Source organism: Carassius carassius, chromosome 32 (assembly GCF_963082965.1).
Source record: "Carassius carassius chromosome 32, fCarCar2.1, whole genome shotgun sequence".
NCBI lineage: Eukaryota > Metazoa > Chordata > Actinopteri > Cypriniformes > Cyprinidae > Carassius > Carassius carassius.
In genome coordinates, this window is record NC_081786.1 from 29,989,390 (window position 1) to 30,013,240 (window position 23,851).

At 36.9% G+C, this 23,851-nt stretch overlaps 1 protein-coding gene across 1 annotated transcript; it reads right to left on the reverse strand.

The window, feature by feature from the left end:
- Window positions 1-7,227: 7,227 nt before the first annotated feature.
- vash1 (vasohibin 1) lies at window positions 7,228-16,430 on the reverse strand. The gene is made up of 7 exons (XM_059520923.1): window positions 15,433-16,430; window positions 12,529-12,617; window positions 11,545-11,601; window positions 11,240-11,314; window positions 9,503-9,884; window positions 7,895-8,004; window positions 7,228-7,819 (listed from the first exon to the last, which is right to left on the reverse strand). The coding sequence occupies exons 1-7, from the start codon at window positions 15,760-15,762 to the stop codon at window positions 7,747-7,749; spliced, it is 1,116 nt and encodes a 371-aa protein (XP_059376906.1). The 5' UTR covers window positions 15,763-16,430; the 3' UTR covers window positions 7,228-7,746.
- Window positions 16,431-23,851: the final 7,421 nt, after the last annotated feature.

Here is a 23,851-nt window from a genome sequence, read left to right on the forward strand (position 1 = left end):
TGTGTGTTTGGAATTGAGAAGAAGAGGAATTAACACACAACAGATGTTCATTAGTCTTACACAGGTTCTGTGACAAAGCATTAATCATTACGTTATTTGTTTATTTGATATGTTGAATGCAGTTTTCCTACTGATTAAACTACAATCAATAATTTCAAAACAGATTTTAATTACCAAAGTGTCATTCAACCATGGCCCAATGTATTTATTAAATGTGATTAAATATTACAAATTAAATTAAATACAAATAATATGATTACATGTTCATGGGTAATTAAAATACTCAAAAACTAATTGATACATACAACATAAATACAACATAATTTCAGGTCAGAGTTTGGTGTAAAGAACATGAAAGCATTGATCTATCCTTCTTTGTCTCAACGGTTCCGGTCGGTGGTGGTGTAATGGTGTGGGGTATATTTTCTTGGCATACTTCGGGCCCCTTAGTAACCATTGGGCATCGTTTAAACGCCACAGTTTACCTGAGTATTGTTGCTGACCATGTCCATCCCTTTATGACTACAGTGTACCCATCTTCTGATGGCTACTTCCAGCAGGATAATGCACCATGTCACAAAGCTCAAATCATCTCAGAATGGTTTCTTGAACATGACAATGAGTTCACTTTACTCAAGTGACCTCCACAGTCACCAGATCTCAATCCAATAGAACTGCTTTGGGATGTGGAGGAACGGGAGATTCACATCATGGATGTGCAGCCGACAAATCTGCAGCAACTGAGCGATGAAAATCTCTGAGAAATGTTTCCAACATGCTGTTGAATCTATGCCATGAATAATTAATGCAGTTCTGAAGGCAAAAGGGGGTCCAACCCAATACTAGCAAGGTGTACCTAATAAAAAGGCCAGTGAGTGTGTATGTATGTATATATATATATATATATATATATACAGTACAGACCAAAAGTTTGGAAACATTACTATTTTTAATGTTTTTGAAAGAAGTTTCTTCTGCTCATCAAGCCTGCATTTATTTGATCAAAAATACAGAAAAAATGTCATATTGTGATATATTATTACAACTTAAAATAATTGTTTTTAAATTTATTATACTTTAAATGATCATTTATTTCTGTGATGCAAAGCTGAATTTTTAGGATCATTATCACATGATCCTTTAGAAATCATTCTAATATGATGATTCATTATCAAAGTTGGAAACAGTTCTGCTGCTTAATATTTTCTCAGAACATGTGATACTTTTTTAGGATACTTTGATGAATAAAAAGTAAAAAAAAAAAAGCTATGTTTTTAAAAAATAAATATTTTGTAATTTTTTTTCTTTCTTCTTTTTAAATAAAATCAATACTTTTATTCAGCAAGGATGTGTTAAATTGATAAAAAGTGATAGTAAACAAAATATATTATTAGTATATATTATTAGAATTTTTATTTTTTATTTTGAATAAATGCAGTTCTTTTTAACCTTTTATTGATCAAATATATGAGACAGCAGAACAGTTTCCAACACTCATAATAAATCAGAATATTAGAATGATTTCTAAATGATCATGTGATCGACTGATGTTACATGTGACACTGAAGGCTGGAGGAATGATGCTGAAAATTCAGCTTTGCATCACAGGAATAAATTATTTTTTTTAAAGTATATTCAAATAGAAAACTATTATTTTAAGTTGTAATAATATTTCACAATATTACTGATTTTTCTGTATTTTTGATCATTCAAAGAGTTTTCTTTATTTTCATGACTATGAAAATTGTAGATTCACACTGAAGGCATCAAAACTATGAATTAACACGTGTGGAATTATATATGGATTTATATACATAACAAAAAAGTGTGAAACAACTGAAAATATGTCATATTGTAGGTTCTTCAAGGTAGCCACCTTTTGCTTTGATTACTGCTTTGCACACTCTTGGCATTCTCTTGATGAGCTTCAAGAGGTAGTCACCTGAAATGCTCTTCCAACAGTCTTGAAGGAGTTCCCCGAGAGATGCTTAGCACTTGTTGGCCCTTTTGCCTTCTGTCTGCGGTCCAGCTCACCCCTAAACCATCTCGATTGGGTTCAGGTCCGGTGACGGTGGAATGCCATTAACCCACCCTGTTAAAATCCACTTTGTGGTCATTTATCGTCCCCCAGGTCAATTGGGTAGTTGGATGTGCTGCTATCAAACTTTCCTGAAGATGGTACTCATGTGGTACTGCTTGGTGACTTCAACATCCACCTAGATAACCCCCAGGCTGCTGACTTCAAAACTCTGCTCACCTCATTTGATCTCAAGCAAGTGTCTACTACAGCGACTCACAAATCAGGCAACCAACTGGACCTCATCTACACGCAGGTCACCTTTCGACGGAACCTACGCTCACTCTCTCCATCTCGCCTATCTTCTGTGGTTTCATCCTCACTTCTTTCACTCTCTCAGTTTTCAGCTCTGGACACAAACCGCGCTAAGGACACTCTTTGCTCCACTCTAACCTCTTTCTTGGACAACTTTTGCCCACTATTGTCTAGACCAGCACGCGCCGCCCCATCTGCCCCCTGGCTGTCCGAGGTTCTCTGTGAACATCGCTCGAAACTCTACCGACCTCAGTGTGTATCAGTCTCTCCTCTCTTCCTCCTCTGCAAATGTGTGCACTGCTGAAACATCCTACTACCACAACAAAATTAACAAATGTTGTGACGCTCTGACACTTTTCAAAACTTTCTCTTCTCTTCTTAATCCGCCGCCACCACCTCCTCCATCGACTCTTACAGCTGATGACTTTGCAGTTTTCTTCACAAATAAGACAAGAACCATCAGTGACCAATTCTCCACACCGCAGAGTGAGGATAACTTCACAATGACCAATGCACACTCTCTCTCCTCCTTCTCCCAACTCTCAGAGATGGACGTCTCCAAACTTCACCTGTCCAATCATCCTACTACTTGTCCACTTGATTCGATCCCCACTCACCTCCTTCAAGCGATCTCTTCTTCAGACATACCTTCGCTTACTCACATTATCAACTCCTCTCTTCACTCTGGAACATTTCCCTCAGCATTCAAGCAGGCTCGGGTAAGCACACTGCTCAAGAAACCATCTCTGAATCCAGCGCTTCTTGAAAACTTCAGACCGGTATCCCTTCTTCCATTCATTGCAAAGACACTTGAGCGGGCTGTGTTCAACCAGCTTTCTATGTTCCTTGTACAGAACAACCTCCTGGACAGCAACCAATCTGGCTTCAAAACTGGCCACTCAACTGAGACTGCTCTGCTCTCTGCTACTAAAGCCCTGCGACTGGCAAGAGCAGCTTCAAAATCCTCAGTACTCATCTAACTGGACCTGTCCCAGATTCTCCTGTCCACCCTCAGAAAGATTGGCATCTCTGGAACCACACTCCTGTGGTTTAAGTCCTACCTCTATGACAGATCCTTCAGTGTGTCTTGGAGGGGTGATGTTTCTAAGTCACAACAACTTGCAACTGGGGTTCCTCAAGGCTCAGTACATGGACCACTTCTCTTCTCCATCTACATGATGTCATTAGTAACTGTAATTCAGAAGCATGGCTTTTCTCATCACTGCTATGCTGATGACACCCAACTCTACTTCTTATTCCAACCAGATGACCCGACGGTAGCTGCTCGCATTTCAGCCTGTCTGAGTGACATTTCTAGCTGGATGAATGACAATCACCTTCAGCTTAACCTTACGAAGACAGAACTCCTGGGGATTCCAGCTAACCCATCGTTTCATCACAACTTCTTTATACAGCTGGGCTCATCAACCATAACTCCTTCCAGGACAGCCAGAAACCTAGGAGTTGTGATGGATCATCAGTTAAGCTTCACAGACCACATTGCTACAATGACTCGGTCCTGCAGGTTTGCCTTATACAACATTAGGAAGATTAGACCCTTCCTGTCAGAGCAAGCAACCCAACTTCTTGTCCAAGCTCTTGTTCCCTCCAGACTGGACTATTGTAATGATCTCCTGGCGGGCCTTCCTGCATGTACTGTCAAGCCTCTGCAACTGATCCAGAATGCAGCAGTGAGGGTTGTCTTTAATCTCCGTTATATCTCTTAATATTATTTAATAAAACTGAACTGACATGAACTACTGTATTTATATTAACAAATGTTAACAAAGATTAATAAATACTTAAATTTATGGCTCATTGTTAAAGCATTAACTAATGGAACCTTATTGTAAAGTGCTTGCATGTATTTATTACATTAAAAATGTAACATTGATGAATATGCTACTATTTTTGTGTCGTATGCTTGTAATATTTTGTATGTTGTAGCACTTTAATCTGGAGTATCAGGAGTAAGATGTCACACGACAGAAAAAAACATGTTTCTTGTTTGACAAAAACAATTTCTAGGCAATTTATTGTACATTTCAGTTTCAAGTGTCACAAAAGAGCCAGTGAGTGTTTGAAAGACATTCAGTGCCGTGACGTCAGAGTGAAAAATCAACAACAGCAACATCTGTTAATCACACACAGTTAGTGAATCATGTGGCAGGATGCAGTTCTAATGAAGAACGTTTAACAGCACCAGCATCAGTGTCTTCTGCACACATCAGAATCACACTAGTGCACTTCATAGTGTCTCACAACAAGTGTGTGTCTACTGTAGGAGAACATCTGCTAATGAAACAGACTGTTACATGTCTACACCACGCTACTCCTAAAGTCAACATGAAATGATGCTCACAGTCACAGCACATTACGAGGTATTCAACAGAGAAATCAATGAATGATAGTTGGTTGGTCATTATGAGAACGTGACATCAGGGGAGGAGCATGTCATATTTTGATGAAAGATTATAAAGACAAACATTTAGGCTATTTCTCTAGCATATGATGCAATGATGAAATATTTAAGGGCAGGAACATGAATTCAAGTCAATTTCATGTTGACTTTAAAAACTTGGATGTGTATAATTAAGCATCCAGTCTTTCAAGAGTTAAAAAAAAATTCTAAACCTACAGGGAGCGAGGGCTGCATTCATAACTACTGAACCCTGTATATTCTGATCTGCAACATCATTTACATACACGCATGTCCATTAAAGTGGTATCATGATCAGTACTGAAGCCATCAGAATCACCAGTGGGAGTGCTTTTGCTCTTTCAAAGCCAAATATTTGCTCTGTTGTAGTTCAGGCTGGAATTACTCATGAAACCTGATGACTAAATAAGAAATGTCTATACTATAAGTGCAAAAAGTGTGTCGGGGAGGATTGCAACACTACAAAAAAAAAAATATATATGTGTATATATATATATATATATTAGTGGTGGGCCGTTATCGGCGTTAACGCAGCGAGACTCTTATCGGGCGATAAAAAAAATATGGCCGTTAATCTATTCTCAAAGTTGGGTTGGGAGCTGGGTCTATACTAAGCAGCTATGATGACTTTCACCTTGATATTTTATATAACCGACTGGCTGAGGTCAGCCTAAAAAGATGCTCAGGACAGTTGACGGGCCACTGCTGCGCATCGTCACGAAAGCTTGTCTTTTTCACGTGTTTTTACGCCTTACCGCTTGTCGATTTAAACATTAAAGCATCCAAACACAAGACGTGGAAAAGCTGAACAGAGCTGGTTACTCGCACACTGTGTTCGGTGCGCACGAGAGAGAGAGCCGCGTATCACGGACAGCGACACTGAACCGAGCTCTCTTCTGCGAAGTTCTCCTCGAAGTCCCTCCTGCACCTGAACGAACAAATACAAATCGCAGTTTGAACAAACAAAAAGATGTGAAAGAGCCAAATTCAGTACTCGCGGTGTTCTGGTGTTCAGGGCTCACGCAGAGAGAGGCGTCTCAAAACACTTGAACATCGAATTTGCTTATTTTTGCTCTTGTGCCGACAAATACATAAAAACTATGTCAAAATATCCACCTTGGAAATTATGCTCGAAAAAACTGTGAGTTATTTCTTAAGTGAAAGTAAACGGTTGATGAAAAAATGGGATGTGTATTATATTGGATGCGTTCGTCGTCTCTTAAAGTGACCGCGCCTAATTTAGCTACTGGCTGCTGTAATGTTAATCCAAGAAAATGAAAATCACTCACTGCTCTTGACTAAATTACTTTGTAGTTTTAACAGTCAAACCCAAAATTATTCAGACACCAGATATAATTTTTGATATATATAGCAAAACTGTAATAATGTGAGAAATGTTGAAGGTGTCTGAATAAATGTAGGTTTGATTGTATATTTCATTTTTACATTGAAGACTATCCAGTGCTATTTTACATTTAATTATTTGGTTTCTGTACCTGGACACCTACAAACTTGAAAAAAACTTAAACATTGGTGTGAAACAGGCGTAAGGTTGTTTGCACCTCGTGCAATGTGTTTACAGCTTTTTCAAGCACTTTGTGATGCATTTTGGAAACAGGAGATGAGCCCCTTTTCTAATGCACCACCTAGCTTGATAAACCCCTTCTCAAAGACTTACTGTTTGTCAATTTTATTTGGGTAACACACATATTCTGAATGCCTTCGGCAGAATTCGACTGAGCCATTTTAATCTACATTAATCTAGATTAATTTCAAGATCACAGTGAGATGAATCTAGATTAAAAAAATTAATCTATGCCCCACCTCTAATATATATATATATCTTCTGTATTTTTGTCTTGTTTTCCAGTGCAAATATCTAAATATTCAAATATCAAGATGCGTTTACAGGGCTCGAAATTAACTTTTTTACTTGTTAGCATTGGTGCTCCCAACTTTAAAGATTTCGAAGCACCCACCAAAAATGAATGAGCACCACAACTACAAATGATATATTAACATATTTCATCTTTACATCCTTAACTTTAATGCAGATTTTATATTGGTTAATATTAGCTGTCAATCACCTAGTCACTGATTACCGCTGTCAGGTGGCATGGAGCTAACTACCACGACTGAAGAAGAGAGAAAATTACAGATGTCTTTCATAAACCACTTAAATCAAAGTGCATATATTTTGAGGTCGCACTGATTAAATTATGGGAGCATATGTGGCCAAAATGGTCCCAATTTCGAGCCTTGGTGTACTCTAGAAACTAAATGAAACTGAGTCTTGTTTTCTGAGAAGCGCATCAAAAAGAAGTGTTTCTTCAAAACAAACACATATTTGCCAGCACGCTCAGAAAAATAAACTGCATTAAAAAGGGAAGCTAGATTAAGAGCATGAAAATTGTCTTTTTTGTACTGTTTTCCATTAAAATGATCTAAACATTTTTCTATCAAGAAATATTTACTAGAGGCTCAAAACAATAAATCTAAACATTTGACACCAGTGACACATATTTTTTTCTTGTTTCCAGCAAATACTTTCTACTTCCTTTTTTTCCCCAAAGAAAACAAGACTCAAAATTAAGTTGTTTTGCTTCAAAATAAAAAGTATCTTGAATGATTTAGAAATGTAAAGACTATACCAGAAAACAAGGCAAAAATACTGAGCCAGAAAATCATTGCAGTCCAAAAACTGATCCAAGGCCCAAAAAATGGACTACAGGCTATCCTCTAGTAGAGTTAAAGGTTAACTTGCATTGTATTTACAGATTAAATATGAAAAGTATTGAAATGAATATATGATGCATTGTTCATAATGTGGCTATTCTACTGAATGAACGATTAGAGAAGGTGTTCATGTCTACCCTTATAAGTGAACACATTCTGTGTAGCACGATACATCTTCAAGTGAACACACATCTTCATCCTCTCACGGCTGTGTTTCGGCCTTTGTCTCGTCAGTCTCTCAGACCCTGATCTGGTATCCGTTCAAATCAGCCGCGGGCCCTGCTGGCCCGGACCGCTTCTCCACTGATGACCTGTAAAAACAGCACCACCTGTTTGTCAGATGTTGTGTTGTAGCTGTATCAGTGTTGTGTTTGATCTGTAAGTACCGTCTGTCGCTTTGGCTGTTCTTGCGCATCGGACTGCATGGGGTCCTCAGAGGAGATCCCATATCCTTCTTCCTGTCTTTAGGCGGTGATGGTGGAGCAGCTTTACCAATCTGAAACACAGACCTCAGTCAACCATTAAACTCAACGCATGTGGTGTGATTATCAACATAAGACATGAAACAATCTAATTATTTGAAATGGAACAGTTTATTGAACCTTTAGACAATAATAAAAAAAAAAAATCCATCTTCATGTGTTGTTTGTTTTTTGTTTTAGTATCACATTTGATCCATCAGGCATTTATGGGTCATATAGTCTGATATAATGAGAATATGGAGAAAACGGGGTAAAATAAATATGCAATTTAGTTAATTGAGATTAAATTGTGATGCTTGCAATGTAAATTAATGAGATCTTTATAACAGTACAGCAGATACTGACATAAAATGATCTAAATATCAGTGGTCACACTATATCTCCAATAAAAAGATGATTGAGAGATGAAGAAATAAAAACTCCTCAAATGATGTGAGGTTTTGGAGGCTTGGGAAGATCCAGTGAAAGTAAATCTTCTAACAAAATGGCAGTGGGATGTCCTGGTTGTGTTTGGAAGGTTTGGAAGGAAGTGGTGGAAGATTAGCACCAAATTAAACATTAGCGTAAAATGTTTATGCTACCTGGCAGATATCACTAAATAAGTGTCTAGTGTCACTAAATAAGTGTACAAATCTTGTCTAGTAATACTTTATTTTAGTGCTGCCTTTGACACCAAAGATCATGTCATTCTCTTGGACAGATTAGAGAATTACATTTTGCATTTGTGGACAAGAATTAAGAAGTTTGCATGAAGAGGAACAGTCAAATCTAACGCAAACTGAGTATGGAATGCCACAAGGCTCTGTGTTGGATCCATTTTGCATTTACCCAAAATGTATTTTAAATGCTCGGTGACAAGTTGTATCTTAAAACTTTAACCAACATGACTGGTTCTAGGTCTTATTTTAAATACTGTGGCAGTTCGAATGTCTGATTTATCAATTAGGCAGATGACAGGAAACTCTCTTTCGTTTGTGCCAGATATCCCCAAATCTATTACAAACCTGCTGTAATTCACAGAACATTTTACCACTAAATAAAGGTAAGACAGAGATACTTGTTTTCAGAAATTTTTCAAAAGATACACTTTGAGATCTAGACTGCATCAGCGAGGGCCAATTATCACGTCATTGTATTTAATTATCATGTCTAACAACGGTCTAACTCTTTAATGCAGTTTATTTTTCTGAGCGTGCTGGCAAATACAGCATAGTATCACCTTGCAATATCTCTAAAATTTGTTACTGTTTTGCCTTCTCAACACGTAAGACTGGTCAAGTCACAAACTATCATTAGATTTAGATAGATTAGGAATTGACTGACAAGACAACCTAGAGAAGTGCGATACAAGTGTTTGAGAAACCTGTTTGTAAATAATACTTTTTCTGATACCAGTCAGGTAAATTTTCTGTGAGGTATTCTTTACAAAATTACTGATAGCACCTTTGTTTCTACACACAATTTGGTACTGTCAGCAGTATTATGATTTAACCGTAGGCGTATCATCCGTACCTTCAACCTCATATCCCGAGTGTGTCTCTCCAACTCTTTCCTCAGCTCTTCTTTGGACAGCTTGTCCACATCCAGCACCGAATGCTTCCACTCAATCTGCTCCACACTGTGTGGGTCGTGTGACACATAATGACCGATCTTGACCTTGCACAGTGTGTGCCAGTATCTCCGATAAGCCACCTGGAACTCTTGAAGGAGGTCCGTGAGTGTTTTGTACTCCAGCGGTTTGTACATCAAATCCTCGCGGCGGCTGATGCCCAGAGCACCAAAGCGACCGCCACTGTGGACACCAAGCACAATGTGACGAAAATGACTCCCTGAGAATTGCGTTTTAAAGCTGAGAGGAAACCGCTCGACAGTCGGCATGCTGTTGGTGAGGTAACTGAAGCATCAGCTGTGTTAAGGGAGTGAGTGGTAATATATACAATAGACAGCTGTGTAGAGAGGGAGTGTTAAAGTCGGCATGAAATGAAAATCTAATTTCTAAATGCATGCTGATGTAAATGAGAAAGATTTATCCATAGGTTTCATTTAAAAAATAAAACAAGCCTTCCATCAGTGTCCAATTACAAATTAATAAACATTTTAGGCTACATATTTAAAAACGATATAATCACCATCTCAGAAAGTTTTCTCTCCTTCTGTTTTATCTAGTTTAGTCTTTATTCTGCCTGTACCATTTAAGACGGTCTGACAGAGCACTTTTCTGGACCCAGCAGGCAATAATCTTTACAAATCTGTCTAAGCCCTTAATTCTGGACATCTTCAGGACACCCAAGAAATCCTTCATCCTTCTTTATGTCACTAAAATGTTAAGAAGATTACTGAAAGACTGAACGGGATTCTGAACTTATTTTGATCAACAAGTAAACATAAGTTAATTATACACCCATCTCAAATTTTCCATTTATGTCAGACATTTTTAGTTTAGATCAGAATTTAGCCATAGCACAAAGACTGAACTTGTCAGAGTTACAAGTTAATTTTATAACCTGATTGGGATTTCATCTCATTTCTTATACAATTCAATCGCTGCCTTTGACACCAAAGATCATGCCATTCTCTTGGACAGATTAGAGTATTATATTAACATTTGTGAACAAGCATTAAGATGTTTGTCTTATTGCTACCACTTTTTGTGAAAAATGAACTGTCAAAACTAACACAAATTAAGTATGGAGTGCCACAAGGCTCTGTATTATGTCCTCTGTTGTTTTCATTTCATGAAAATGGGATTTTAATGGGAAACAACTCTATATTTATTCAGTGGCTCTGTATTTACTAAATACTCTGTATGTAGAAGTTAGTTGAGTGTATTTTGTATAAGAATACATATAAACATGTAAAACATATAAACATTATTGTCAAAAAAAAAAAAAGAATAAATAAATCCATAAGACCAGACGATTGCAATGCATTACTTGCTGGATGTCCTTTAGTAATAAACAAGATCAGCTGGTTGAAAATGCTACAGCAAAAGCTTCTATCAAAACCAAAATATAATTTGATAATTTCACTTTGATCCGAACAGTTTAAGCAGCACTTTCAGTCCAGATTGTTTCTGAATTACACATCTGAAGCAGCTGTTATTGAACGATGGAGAACTTCAAAGCTAGACTGAACCAACCACAAACACAACTCGTATGAGTGCAGCTACAGTATTACACTTTTCATATGGACTATGTATATGTTATTAAAATGTTAAGATTTGAACAATCCAGTTCAAGTAAAGGATACATTCCGAGGATAACGGCTTCCAAACATTTAATTGGTAGAGATTCTCTTGTCATTTCCTTGGCAATGTCCATCAATCTGAAAAACACATTGTAGGTAATTATGCAACAAGAGTCTGTATGCAAATTATATTTTAAAAGATGAAAATTAAAATTACTAAAAAATATTCTCCCAAAAAGGTCTATTAATAATAATAATAATAATAATAATAATTGAAAGTACTGAATTTCGTAAGCTAACAGCAGGAGTTTGCTTTAATTGAAGGATAAAGCTTTATGAAAGTAGACAGATGTGTGGACAGGTCTTACGCTGTGAGTGGCCTGATCTTCTTGATCTCAAAAAACTGTGTTCCAGTGTGATTGTATCTGACAGACAACGTTAAGCACAGAACACTGTCAGGAGACAAACAATGCACTATATAAAGTCACCCAATATATCAAAGTTTACAGAAAATAACCTATATTATGAGTGAAATATATCATGAGAATTTCTGAATATATATACAGAGAAAAATGTCATGTAACAAATCATTGTGTCAAACATTGGGCCAAACCAACAGCACACACAATGTTTCATTGTTCTTGACATTTTCTGATATTTCAGCTGTCATCATCATCAGAGTGAAAAACACTGAGCTCTTGTGGCCTAAATTCCATCTGCCTACAACATAAAAATGAGCTGAAATCACTCGAAAAAAATGTAATGGACAACAATCGCCAAACCCAAAGTCTCTGTTCACTGAAACCATGTGTTTTTGCTGTCAAATCTTGAGTGATTGTGATCCAGTAAAGGTCAGAATAAGGTCAGTAATATCTCCAGATGAACTCTTCCTGGACTGAAGCAGCTCAGCTTTACTTGATTCTCCATCAATCATGTTTTAGAGTCTCAAATCTGATCCTCAGGATCTTTTGAGGAGCGTTTGTTTCCAGAAGCTTTACTTTCACTGTTCCTCAGCGGAGGAATGATCAATAAACTATTCTATTAAAAAAAAGTCATGTTTTTTAAATCATGACTTCCTGACGAGTTATAGTTTATGCTTTTAACTTTTTTCTTTGTTCTTTTTGGAGTTTGGTAGCATAAACCACCAAACTAGTTTGGGTGAACTATTTCTTTAAAATGATCTACAGCATCAGTTCATGACCAGTGTTCATGATAGAGTCTGGACCAGTGTGATACTGCAGTAATGAACAATTTACAGACATTATAAAGTTCATTCAGCATACAGTAACAATGAGGAACAACGTCAGCACATCGATGTCCCTCCTGACAGACGAGTGTGAAAGAAAGGATACTGCAAGTCCCTGATGTATCTCTGTATGGCTTCCAGACGCTGGGGAATACTGCTGTTGGGCTGGAATGTAGGCACACTTGGTACTGGTATCTACAGGGTTAAAGAAGAGTAAACAGCTGGACAGAGACATCACACTCATGTTATTTAATGACAGACCATGATATATAGTCCAAGCTGATCAGTCCTTGATTCAGTGTGAAAGGATGGTAATAGACTATATAGGTTTCAAAAGCTGTTTTTCACGGTGATGCCATAGAATAACAAAGAATAATAGTTTCCCAAAGAACCTTTAAGAACCACTTATTTCTTAGTGTGAAGAACCTTTTTGTGCAATGGAAAGATTCCATGGATGTAAAAGGTGTTTCATGGATTCAAAAATTGCCAATAAAGAAACTTTTATATTTAGAGTATTTATATATCAGCGGAGCAGTAACGGACTGGATCTGGGTTCGGCTGAACTCATTGGATATTGATTAGATGCATCTGCTCTGATCATTCCACAGGGGACGAATTAAAGAAATAAAGCCAGTAAGACAGACGGAAAGCAGACTTCAAACTGCTGGGATATATCACTGATAGCACTAATAGAGTGCTGCAGGGATGAGGTATTGTTATAGGCCAAAACCCAGAAATGAGTTCTAATTTTAGCACTTCTGGTTCCATCGTCCTTAAGTTGATTTGTTTTCGTTTTTTTTTTTTTTTTAAATGGGTTATGGGTTAAATGCCTTAAATATGGTCTGTGGTGAACATAAGCTCAAGATATTTAATATATATTCCACAACATTAAATACCTAAGTAAAAACCCCTTGAGGTGACTAACAAGTATCTAAATGGGACAAGAAGGTGTCAGGACATTAGTCTTCTATATAACATTAGTCTTGGACATTGACATTGACAAACTTTTGTTGGAGGGTGATGTGAACTTCATCATCGCCGCAGAGATGTAATGTAAGAGTAAGAATAGGATCATGAATTACAGATGTCTTGGTATTTGTTGCGTCTCTTTTGCTTCAGCAGCATGACAACAGCACTGGAGCTTCTTAAACAAAACCTCATTGTATCCTTTGTCTGAAATATTTCTAAAACGTTTTCAATGAGGTCTGTATTTAAATGGCCATGAGAAAAACATCTTAAAGTTTTTTGTTTTCGATTTGTTTTATTTTGTTAAGTAATCATTTAAACCTTTCAATAGACACATTTATTATGTCTGTGAGGCATGCATTCACTGAGTTTCGGTTCATTTATTTACTCCTGTTAAAGAAGAGCTGCATAAAGCGCATCATGTTTGTTTTCTTTATTTTATAAAAGCACAATGTTTTGCTGATGTTGTGAGTGCACACAAAAAAAGTAGACCCTTTGCAGTTACAAATGATGCATTACTCTTACCTGTATGAGCAAAAATGACGGTGTATCTACTGAAAAATAATGCAAGTGATCATGCTGGTGTCTCCATGTCCTGAAGCGTCTATTGGATATAGCGCACATTTATCTGGGTCTAACGTTTAAACATTGTTATATGCTTGAACTCTTTTATATTTATACATTTTATTTTAGGCAAGTCGTGATGATTTGAAAGGCTAAATTGATCAAACATAAGCTCACTATTTGCCGCTGGCCGCTTGGTCGTTATAAAATAAATAAATAAATAAATAAAAAGTAAAAAAAAAAATGCTCCAAACGTTTTTTTTTCTTTTCTCCTTAAATTAACTTAATAATAAAAAAAATAAAGAAAATGAAATTAAACAATCACTTTGCTATTACATACAAAACTGAATTATTTTAATAGCTGAAACTGTAGTATAAGCTGTTTACGCAGTGTTTAGCTGTTCAAATCAGACACTAGAGCATCCCTTCATTCACACACAGTGAAGATCTGATCAGAATCAGTGGAGAGGGGCCAAGTCTGGAAGACTGTGCTGCTAGAGAGAGTGTGGCCAGCTGGTTTAACTTTTGTTCTGGTGCACCTAAGAAAAGGCTCACCAGTGCAAAAAGTTAGTTGTCATTTTATTAATCTTTTTTTTCCTGACCTTCGATGATCCAGTTCAACCATACTAATAAGCAAAAATTATGTATTTGTATTTTAGTTACTGTATGGCTGAATATTGTTGAACTTTCTTCTCCTGCATCATATTCTTCACGTGATTAGTTTAAGCAGTGTGATCTACTGTTCAGACGTGAATTCACATTTCCTTCAGTCTGAGGCACATTCACTTAACTGTTGATGTGAAAAGGTTTTTATATTTGTAAAAGAAGATCTTTTTATATTAAAAACAAACAAGTAAGCCCTGCCCAGATTTAATAAATAACTCAAAAGTAACTAGCACACTACTTTCCATAAAAAGTAACTAAGTAACATAATTAGTTACTTTTTTTAGGGAGTAAGTCAATATTGTAACACATTACTTCAAAAGTAAATTTTCCCAAGACCTATAGATCTATGTTCTTTATCAATACTTAAAGTGCTCTATTTTCAAATACTAGTTGTTACTTCGTATGCTAAAAATTATTCTTTAGTACTTAAGATACTCTTCAGAATATCTCAACTGTGCTATTTCAGGAAACCGTGAATATGCACTAAAATGCGCTTTTAACATACTATCTCTGTATTTAAAAAAAAAAAAAAAAAAGTCACCACTGAAAGATGGTTTCTACAAGCAGTTACTAAATACATGTTTTAAATACAGAGATAGTGACACATTTTAGTTCATATTCATGGTGTCCCCAAATAGCAGAGTTGAGATGTTGTTAAGAAGTACTAAAAAATAATTTTTTGCATACTAGGTACAAAGTTTATGAGTGAAACCAGAGCACTTTAAGTGCATTATTTTTTGTTTTAACATGGGAAAGGCCTCCCAGAAGAACACCCACCGGGTGTTTGGGCAGGTTTCTCATTGTGAAGCTGTACCTTGGGGAGGTCGCTGGTTCCCCGTATCCTCCTGGCCACTGCTTCTCCATCCGGGTGGATGCGGGCCACGTGCCGCCACATCTGCTCCCAGGTCTCCTCGTTTATGGGCAGACCCCCCCTGTTAATAATGAACGGGATCCCACCATCCCTCAGGTCTTCTCCTTCGTCCTCCTGCTCCTCGTCTCGCTCCAGACTTAGAGCGGTCCGCAGCATCCTCAGTCCAACAGAAGAACACGGCTGACTCAAACAAGTCCTGATTCCCGGCTTCTTCTGGATGATCCTCCTCGGAGAGGAGCCGTGATGGACGGTCCCGCAGCAGGACACCGGCATGGACAGCCCACTACCCGGCCGGAGATAGGAATTCTGGGACCTTCTTAAAAGCACGATTAGGAAATTGCTGTGGGCCCCTAGAAACCCCTGGGCCCCTTCTGACCTCTGGGTCCAGCAGAGCCACGGCCCTCGGGGGGATGGCTGGGGTGTCCGGACACAATCTGACCCCCAGCCGCAGCTCTGTCAACATATATCAAGCAGCATACTAGTTCTGACAGCATGCAGTGCAAACACAACACGTTATAAAGCACGTATCTTCTGATCACAGCTTACAGTAGCACCAGACTGACTCCCATCTGATTTATACACAAACAGCGTGTCAGATCACAAACAAACAGGATTTGATCTTAGATTACACATTTAAATGTAGCACGCGACCGCGGAGAACACAGAAGTCACGTGGACGCGTTTAAATCAGGTATAAGTGACGAAAACGAGCGGTTTTACAGACAATGAGAGGACAGCCGCTCCTCTGACGTCACCGGACCGCCGGCCGCGCGCTCGCTGTCAGTCACGCGCTTATTAAACACGGTGCGATGGAGTGCAGTGGTTTTCCGTGTCCAGCTTTATTTTGTCTCGGTGTAGTGTCCGAGCCATCGCCCTGTCGAGTCACAGATCCCGTTATACGACGCTGATTGTGATGCCCGATTCATGAACGACTCGTTCTTGTGAACAACAGAATCATTTTAAAGACTCGGTCGAATCGATTCGCGAAGCGTTTGTAGAACACCGGACTGTACGAGTTTGTATTAAGGGTAAAAGTGAGACTGGAGCAATATTATTATATGTGACAGTAACACAGTGAAGAAATAGCATTATTTTAACCGGCTGTTTATTATAGATGTAAATTTATTAAAAATAAAGGTTAATACAACAGTTGATGCAGCTATAACTTCTAATAATTTACAAAAAGTGCTTATATGCGATTATATGCCAAAAATAAAGTACAATTCCATGCGGAAACTTATTGGGAATGCTTTTGAATTCAGATTGCCGTTAACAAATTGATGTTGATATTAATAATAGTTTGATAACAACATTTGCCACATGCAACTATATAACCTAATAATAAACAATGTTAAACAACAATTTTATGACAGAAAAGAAAGTAAAATTCCACGCGGAAACTTTGGAACGCTTTAGAGTGCTGACTCGGTTGTGAATCAGTTCATTAAAACGAACCGTCCGAACGAACCGATTGGCTAAAACGATTCAGATTCTCTGGCGCTGAAGACGTGGTTGACTCTCCCAAATCCCTGGTATAACGCCCATGCGCACAACGATCAGATTAGAGCTTGTCAAAGACATCTTCAATATAAAGTCCGTATAAGGAAAAAAATGTTTTTCTTACTGGGATGTTACAGAAAATGGATGCATTACAATAGTTATGGCTTACTCCAGGGCATATGCAATAATTAAATGACTACTGCATTTTTTTTTTTTTTACAGAAAACACACATCACAGTTTTTGAGAAAAGCCACAGAAAACTGAATAATTTCAATCCTGGTGAGACTGACAGTGGTGACTTTTTAGAAAATAGTAAACAGAAGAATTACTGCAACATCACTGCAATTAAAGAACTATAAATAACAACATAAATAAAAAATACCCTAACATCATTGTGACATTTTGCCTCACTTTTTTTAATTAAAAACATGCATCAGTCAGTGTCTGATGTGTGTATGAAGCATAAAAACACCTCAAAAGCAAGTCTCAATGATAAGAGGCAATTTCAGAGTTCAGAAATGAAAGAAAAACAAATTAAAGAACACACACAAACAATGAAAACATATTTGGTTGCACTTGTTTTAAAAGCATGTAAATGTGGAAGCAGCACTGGAGCTGAAGCGGTTTCTGAGGACAGAAGTGAGTCTCAGGAGATCTGCTTTCAGGCACAACTCTGTGTTTTACCTTCGCTCCACAGATACGCATAAACTAGCTGTCGTTCTCCAATATTTGGCCATATATATATATATATAAAAGAGACAAGAATGCTAAAGAAATGGAAATACAAGAAATTCAGTAGTTTTGTAATTTAATTACAGTTAAACTTTCACTCAACATGTGGATATTAGGATGCATATGAAACCAGAGAACAGTGAGGCAAACGAACCATGTTTTTGCTTCACATACATACATAAAGTAGAATCTATGATTGAAACACATCCATTGCATTAGACCGGCTTGCATAGAAAAGATAAAACCTTTGAGAAAAACACACAAAGAAACATTGTACAAATGACATTAACACTGATACACTGATGAATAACTAATATAGAGGCACTTTCAGCTTAACAATCTCATTATAAAGAGCATCTGAAACAATGTTGTGCTGAATGTTAAATATGAAAGCGTTAAACCCATGAGGACTCAAGTGAACCGTTTATGACAGCTTTCTTACATTCATTCTGGAGGGACTGACTCATGATAAAACTGACATTATTAAGTTGGCTTGAGAAAGCCAACTTACTGAAATCTTATTTAAACTTCTTCTTCTTCTTCTTCTTCTTCTTCTTACCCAAAAATTTCAATTCTAACTCCTAGAGCTTTAACTCTACAAACTCGGGTCAAACTTTCAGACTGTTCTGACTTGGTGTGCTACAGTAGGTGGCCATCCTATCTGGGGCTTACCGCCGCGTGTACGTAACTGTAATTCAGTCGCGTGTTAAAATCATTCGCGAAACTACCGCCAGGTGGCGCAAAGGGACGGATTGCGAAATGAATGTAACTGTAAAATGAGATAAAAGAAGAAGTAAAACAACAATAACATTATGATATAACATTGTAACATTAAAAAAAAAAAAACATTTTTTTTTACAATTTGTTAATTTTTAAAATGTAGGATAGTCTTAGGCTACAGTCTACTAAACAAAAATTAAAAGACCTTAACACAAAGGATCATATGCATGCTATTTTTATTAAACAGTAAATAAATATAAGGCCTATATATATATATAAGCTAAATGTTTTAATTTCATTTTCATTTCGGTTCATTCTTGGTTTAAAAAAATCTTCAGGTTCCATATGCAGAGCGAAATGGGAACGGTCCAGCATTTAGCAATAATTAGTATTAACTCTGTTATTTTTCTTGATTTTTCAAACTACCAGCATTTTTGAATTATGCCTTATGTGTGACCAAAAATTAAGTATTATTTGTTTCAGCTGTTTGATCGCGCCGGTGCCTCGCGCACATATTCACTGGAAACAGCAGTCCTTCACCAGACAGTCGGCGTGAGCACTTTGACATTGTTAATTATGATTTTTTTTTTTTGCTCGATACTGAAATGCACACAGCCTATTTACCTCATGAATAATAGTTAAGCTTCAAATGGGCAACATCACAAATATGGAAACGTTTGATTTCTCCCGATTGAGAAAGCCAAACCTTACCTTATGCTTAGCTTTAAATTATTATTATTTTGTTTTTTTTTTTGTTTTATTACTAAGCCTATATTATTATATACTGCAATTATATTTATCCATTAGAATTATATATTTTTAATTATTGTTTTGTTCTGATAAATTTGTTAAATTTAAAGGATTTGTTGTAAAATATTTTCTTATAGCCTATTTTTTTCCTCTCACAAACTCTGATTTATTTTTTAGCGTGTTTAAAAAAAAACATGCAGCAAACGAAAATAGGTGATTGATCCGTTAAAATGAAACCTATACACGACTCAATTTTTTTTTCCTCTGACAAACTTTATTTAATTTTTAGCATGTTTAAAAAATAAAAAATAAAGAAAACATTCAGCAAATGAAAATAGGCGATTAATCCGTTAAAAATGTGTTACTCTTGGTTAACAGTAATTATAATTATTTTACTCCAGAACAGAGCCTGGGACTAATCTAGGTTATCCATGTTTTTTTTTTTTCATTGCATCTGAAAAGGACTTTGTTCATTACATTCACTTCACGCGATCTGGCGCAGATCATCCTCCCGCAAAACTCAGCTGTGGACGATTTAAAAATGTTTGAAATAAAGCAGTGGTTCTCTACCCGCGGCCCGTGACGAATTCAAATGAGGCCCGAACCACATGCTGAATAAAAATTTTTTTTTTATAATTTTCTAAAATTTTATTATTTACATCAATTAAAAAAAATTATGCTACTAATGAAATATAATCTATATCCTAATGTTTTTATGTGATTTTTTTTTCTTCATATATTATTTTCAGACATGAGCACTGGCATAAGCATTTAACGAACACATACAAGTGCGCACTTTGGCAGAATTCAATTCAAATAGTCATCAACAGCCATTAGGTAAATTGCCTTTAAGGTAAAATTGCGCATCAGAATGGACACATTTGTTTTTTAAGGGAGAAAAAAAAGAAATTCAAAAAATGCCAGCGAATGAACATGTACAAACTGTGAATAGTCGCAGTATCAGTATTGAAGGAGAAATGCTGGATTTTCGTTGTTTTTTTTTTTTGCCCCGCAACTCACTTGAAGAAGTTCAGATAAATGGAAACACCATACACCAAGGCTATTCAATTACAAATTCAGTTGGGCCAGATTTTCAAATCAAGGTGGTTAGCTGGGCCAGTCATTTCAGCGGCGAAGCCGCTCATAATGACAGATTTTAAAACCATCACAAATTTATTGAAAAACATGTAAGGTTTATTTATTGTTTCTCTTTTAACTTTGGTCAGTTTGCACTGCAAAAGGTGCATAAAAATTACAATAAAAGAGCTAACGGAACAGAATCTGAGGTAGCCCCTACTTTTTCCACTTACAAAAGAAAAAAAAAACTGACCTAGGCACCTCTTGCCTAGGCCTGATCACAAATCTGATCACAAAGTGCATAAAACAAAATAGTACACAGTAGTAGGCTATAAGCAATAACATTAAATTTTCTTTTGAAACAAAATAAACATCTTGCTCACATTTGACCCAGGAACATCTCAAAGTGCATAAAATAAAAAGTGCACAGTATTCAACAACTATAATTAACACATGAATACAAGGTGTACTACTGCACACTGAGGGAATTATTTTTAAATAATCACATGTGTGATTAGGCATAACTATTTTACTGAAAGACATATTGATAGTAATCTAGGCTACTACCTGCACGCTCTGCATTGTTTGCGTGTTGCTAGGCTATGTGATCTGTACTACTGTATGAATTACGTAGGAATGTGCATTTTTGGCGGGACCACAGGCTGGGCCACTCGGAGGTTGCTTCCTGGCCACATGTGGCCCGCGGGCCGCCAATTGAATAGCCCTGCCATACACTATGTAACAATCCTTATCGTCATTGGAGAGTGTGTGCCGAAGCTCTGAGCAGACGACCGCGCGGACAGGTGCGCGTGGTCAGTAGGCTTCAAAAGAAAAATTGCACATGTGCAAGCAGAGTGAAGAAGCTCATTGCTACTCGAACCTGCGCAATCCGTCAGTAAAAGAATATAAAGACAGTCAGATGTGCAATAATTCTGGGCAATTGCAGAGCGGATCATCAGCCTGCGCATTCAGAAGTATAAATTGAAGAAGTCTGCGTCCGCGCTGGCCGTGTCTGCGTCCGGATTGCTCATGCGGAAAGTATAACACAGGCTTTACAATCGCAACTTCTTTGTGTTATTGCTTTCAAGCTGAATCTCACAAAATTGGTCAGCTCCCGACAGCATCAGGTGTTTTATTTATGGGGAGTAGAATTGTTTATTTCAATGAATGTGATAGATTATATATCATAATAGTTAGGCTATAATATTATAAATCAGGTTGGCTTGTATTGCTGACGTAATATGTAAATTATATGCGTAGACTTGCACTTAGACCATAGTGCGGCCTGCTGGAAAAAAGGTTGAGAACCACTGATATAAAGGTTGCTGTCCCATTTTATACAGGAATTGTTCATTTTAAAAAATCGAATTATATTGTTAGTTCTAATTATATTGTTAACACAAGTTCATTAAGAACTTTTTTTTTTACTTATAAACTCCTTGAGAATTTAAAGTTAGTGTAATAGTATTTAAATTCAAGTTTAAAAAAAGGTTTTAATTGCTTAAATTATTTTTTATTAATTAATAATATGTTATCATGTTTGTTCTTGTAAAAAATACGTGTTTATTCTTTAGGAAAACAAGGGAAAAAATAAGGGACAATCCGAATATTTGTTTTGGTTTACCTATTTATGTAAGCTACAATTATTCAAATAATAATAATATTAATAATAATAATAATAAAATAATGTCAATAAAAAAAAATACCATTGGCCTGAGTAATTTTGACCATTATAGAATTGTGACTTTAAAGATTAGTCATTTAGGTGGTAAAAATACTGTGAAATTAATAATGGCATAACATTTTAGAAATTAACAATGGCATTTTAGAGCAACCGAAGGTTTATGAAACATTAGCCAATAAAGCATTTTTTTAAACAACGGAACTTAAAGTTGTGAACTAAAATATTATTTCAACCATACAGTGTGAATAAATAAAATGCATAATTTTCATAAAATTTCATTATTCATAAAATGCATAACGTTTCTGGTGTTTGGATTTGTAGGCTACTTCAATATAATGAGCTCCAAGTTTAAGAATAGCCCTAGACTAGTTTCTCTCTCTCTCTCTCTCTCTCTCTCTCTCTGTTTAACAGCATTAGCTCAATGATATACGTCTTCCTTCCGTTAGAATTTTCCTGCCTTGCTAAATGTTGGGCTCATGCAGGGCCGGCGCGTGCCTATAGGCGAACTAGGCAGCTCAGCCAGGGCAGAGAGAGAGAAGGCGAGAGAGAGAAAGAGAGAGAGAGAATTATTAATTTATTTGTTTGTTTCACATTAGGTATAAATAAAATAAAAGCTATAAATAAAGAAAAAAACGTTACATTTCGAATAAAAATTCCTGCACGGCAGCGCCCTATTAGTAGGTCTATATGTATGCAAAATACTTTAATGTATATTCAAAAATGTCAAACCGAATAAATTTATCTGGTCATGAGTAATCGCCTCCGTGGAAGAGCGCTTTTCGCTGCTTCGAGACCATGGGCGCGTATTTGGACTTTTATATGACATCGCATCTCTCAAAGAAAAGGAGAATAGAATAGCCTAATTCTTCAGGATTGCTTAGGACTGGAAAAGGCCCTGACTCATAGAGACTCGCGGATGTTGATGGGCATGAATTGTTTGAAGAGCTGACTGCTTTGGGCAGACGCCTGGTTGCTGGATCTAAACCACTGGATGCGCTTAAATTCATCTGTGAAAAAGGGATGGAAAACAATTTTCCAAATGTTTTTGTAGCATTGAGAGTGCTTCTCACTCTCCCTGTCACTATGACCTATGGAGAATGCAGTTTCTCAAAGCTTAAACTGATAAAAACGATCTCCGAAGTACAAGTTAAACTCGAGGACGCAATCAAAGCGTTTGCCGCTGCGAAAGCCCGACGCGCACGCTTCTGAAATGTAGGTGTGTGAATGTGTGTATCAGTCAAGAAAATCGAAAACTCCAGTTTTGTGAGCTAAAAAGTTGAGTGCACATGTTTAGTTTTATTCTGTACACTATCTATTAGCCTATAAAACAGAATTTATACTTAGCTGTTGCATTGTGTAGGCTACCCTTTTCACCTTTTTGCAGAATGAAAAAATTAAAAACTCTGAAAACATGCTTGCACGTTTTTATTTTAGTGTAATTTCATAGATTAAAGAAAATTTTTTTACATGCATCTTAAGGATCCCTAACTGTGAATGTGAGGGGGGCGCCACGATCGTGCTCTGCCTAGAGCGGCATTTGAGCTTGCGCTGGCCCTGGGCTCATGATCAATAAGTTGTGTTCGCCTCAATCTGATTCAGTAAAGTCAAACCGCAGACAGAGAAGCTGCATCACTGAGCGCGCGGGACTCGCTGTGAGGCAGGAACAGAGGATTCCGCTTGGTCTTAAAGCCTTCCGCAAACATCCACGATCACAAATAACAATGATTTTCGTAAAATAATGATTAATTATTAATTGATGACTTGTTATTATCATTATGGTCTTGTGAAAATAATAATATGGGCTGCGAGAAAATTATGAATATAAAGAGTACTTCTGAGTGAAAGCATGTTTCAGCCCAGTAACACACCGTTCCTCAGAGCCAAAACACAGACCGAAT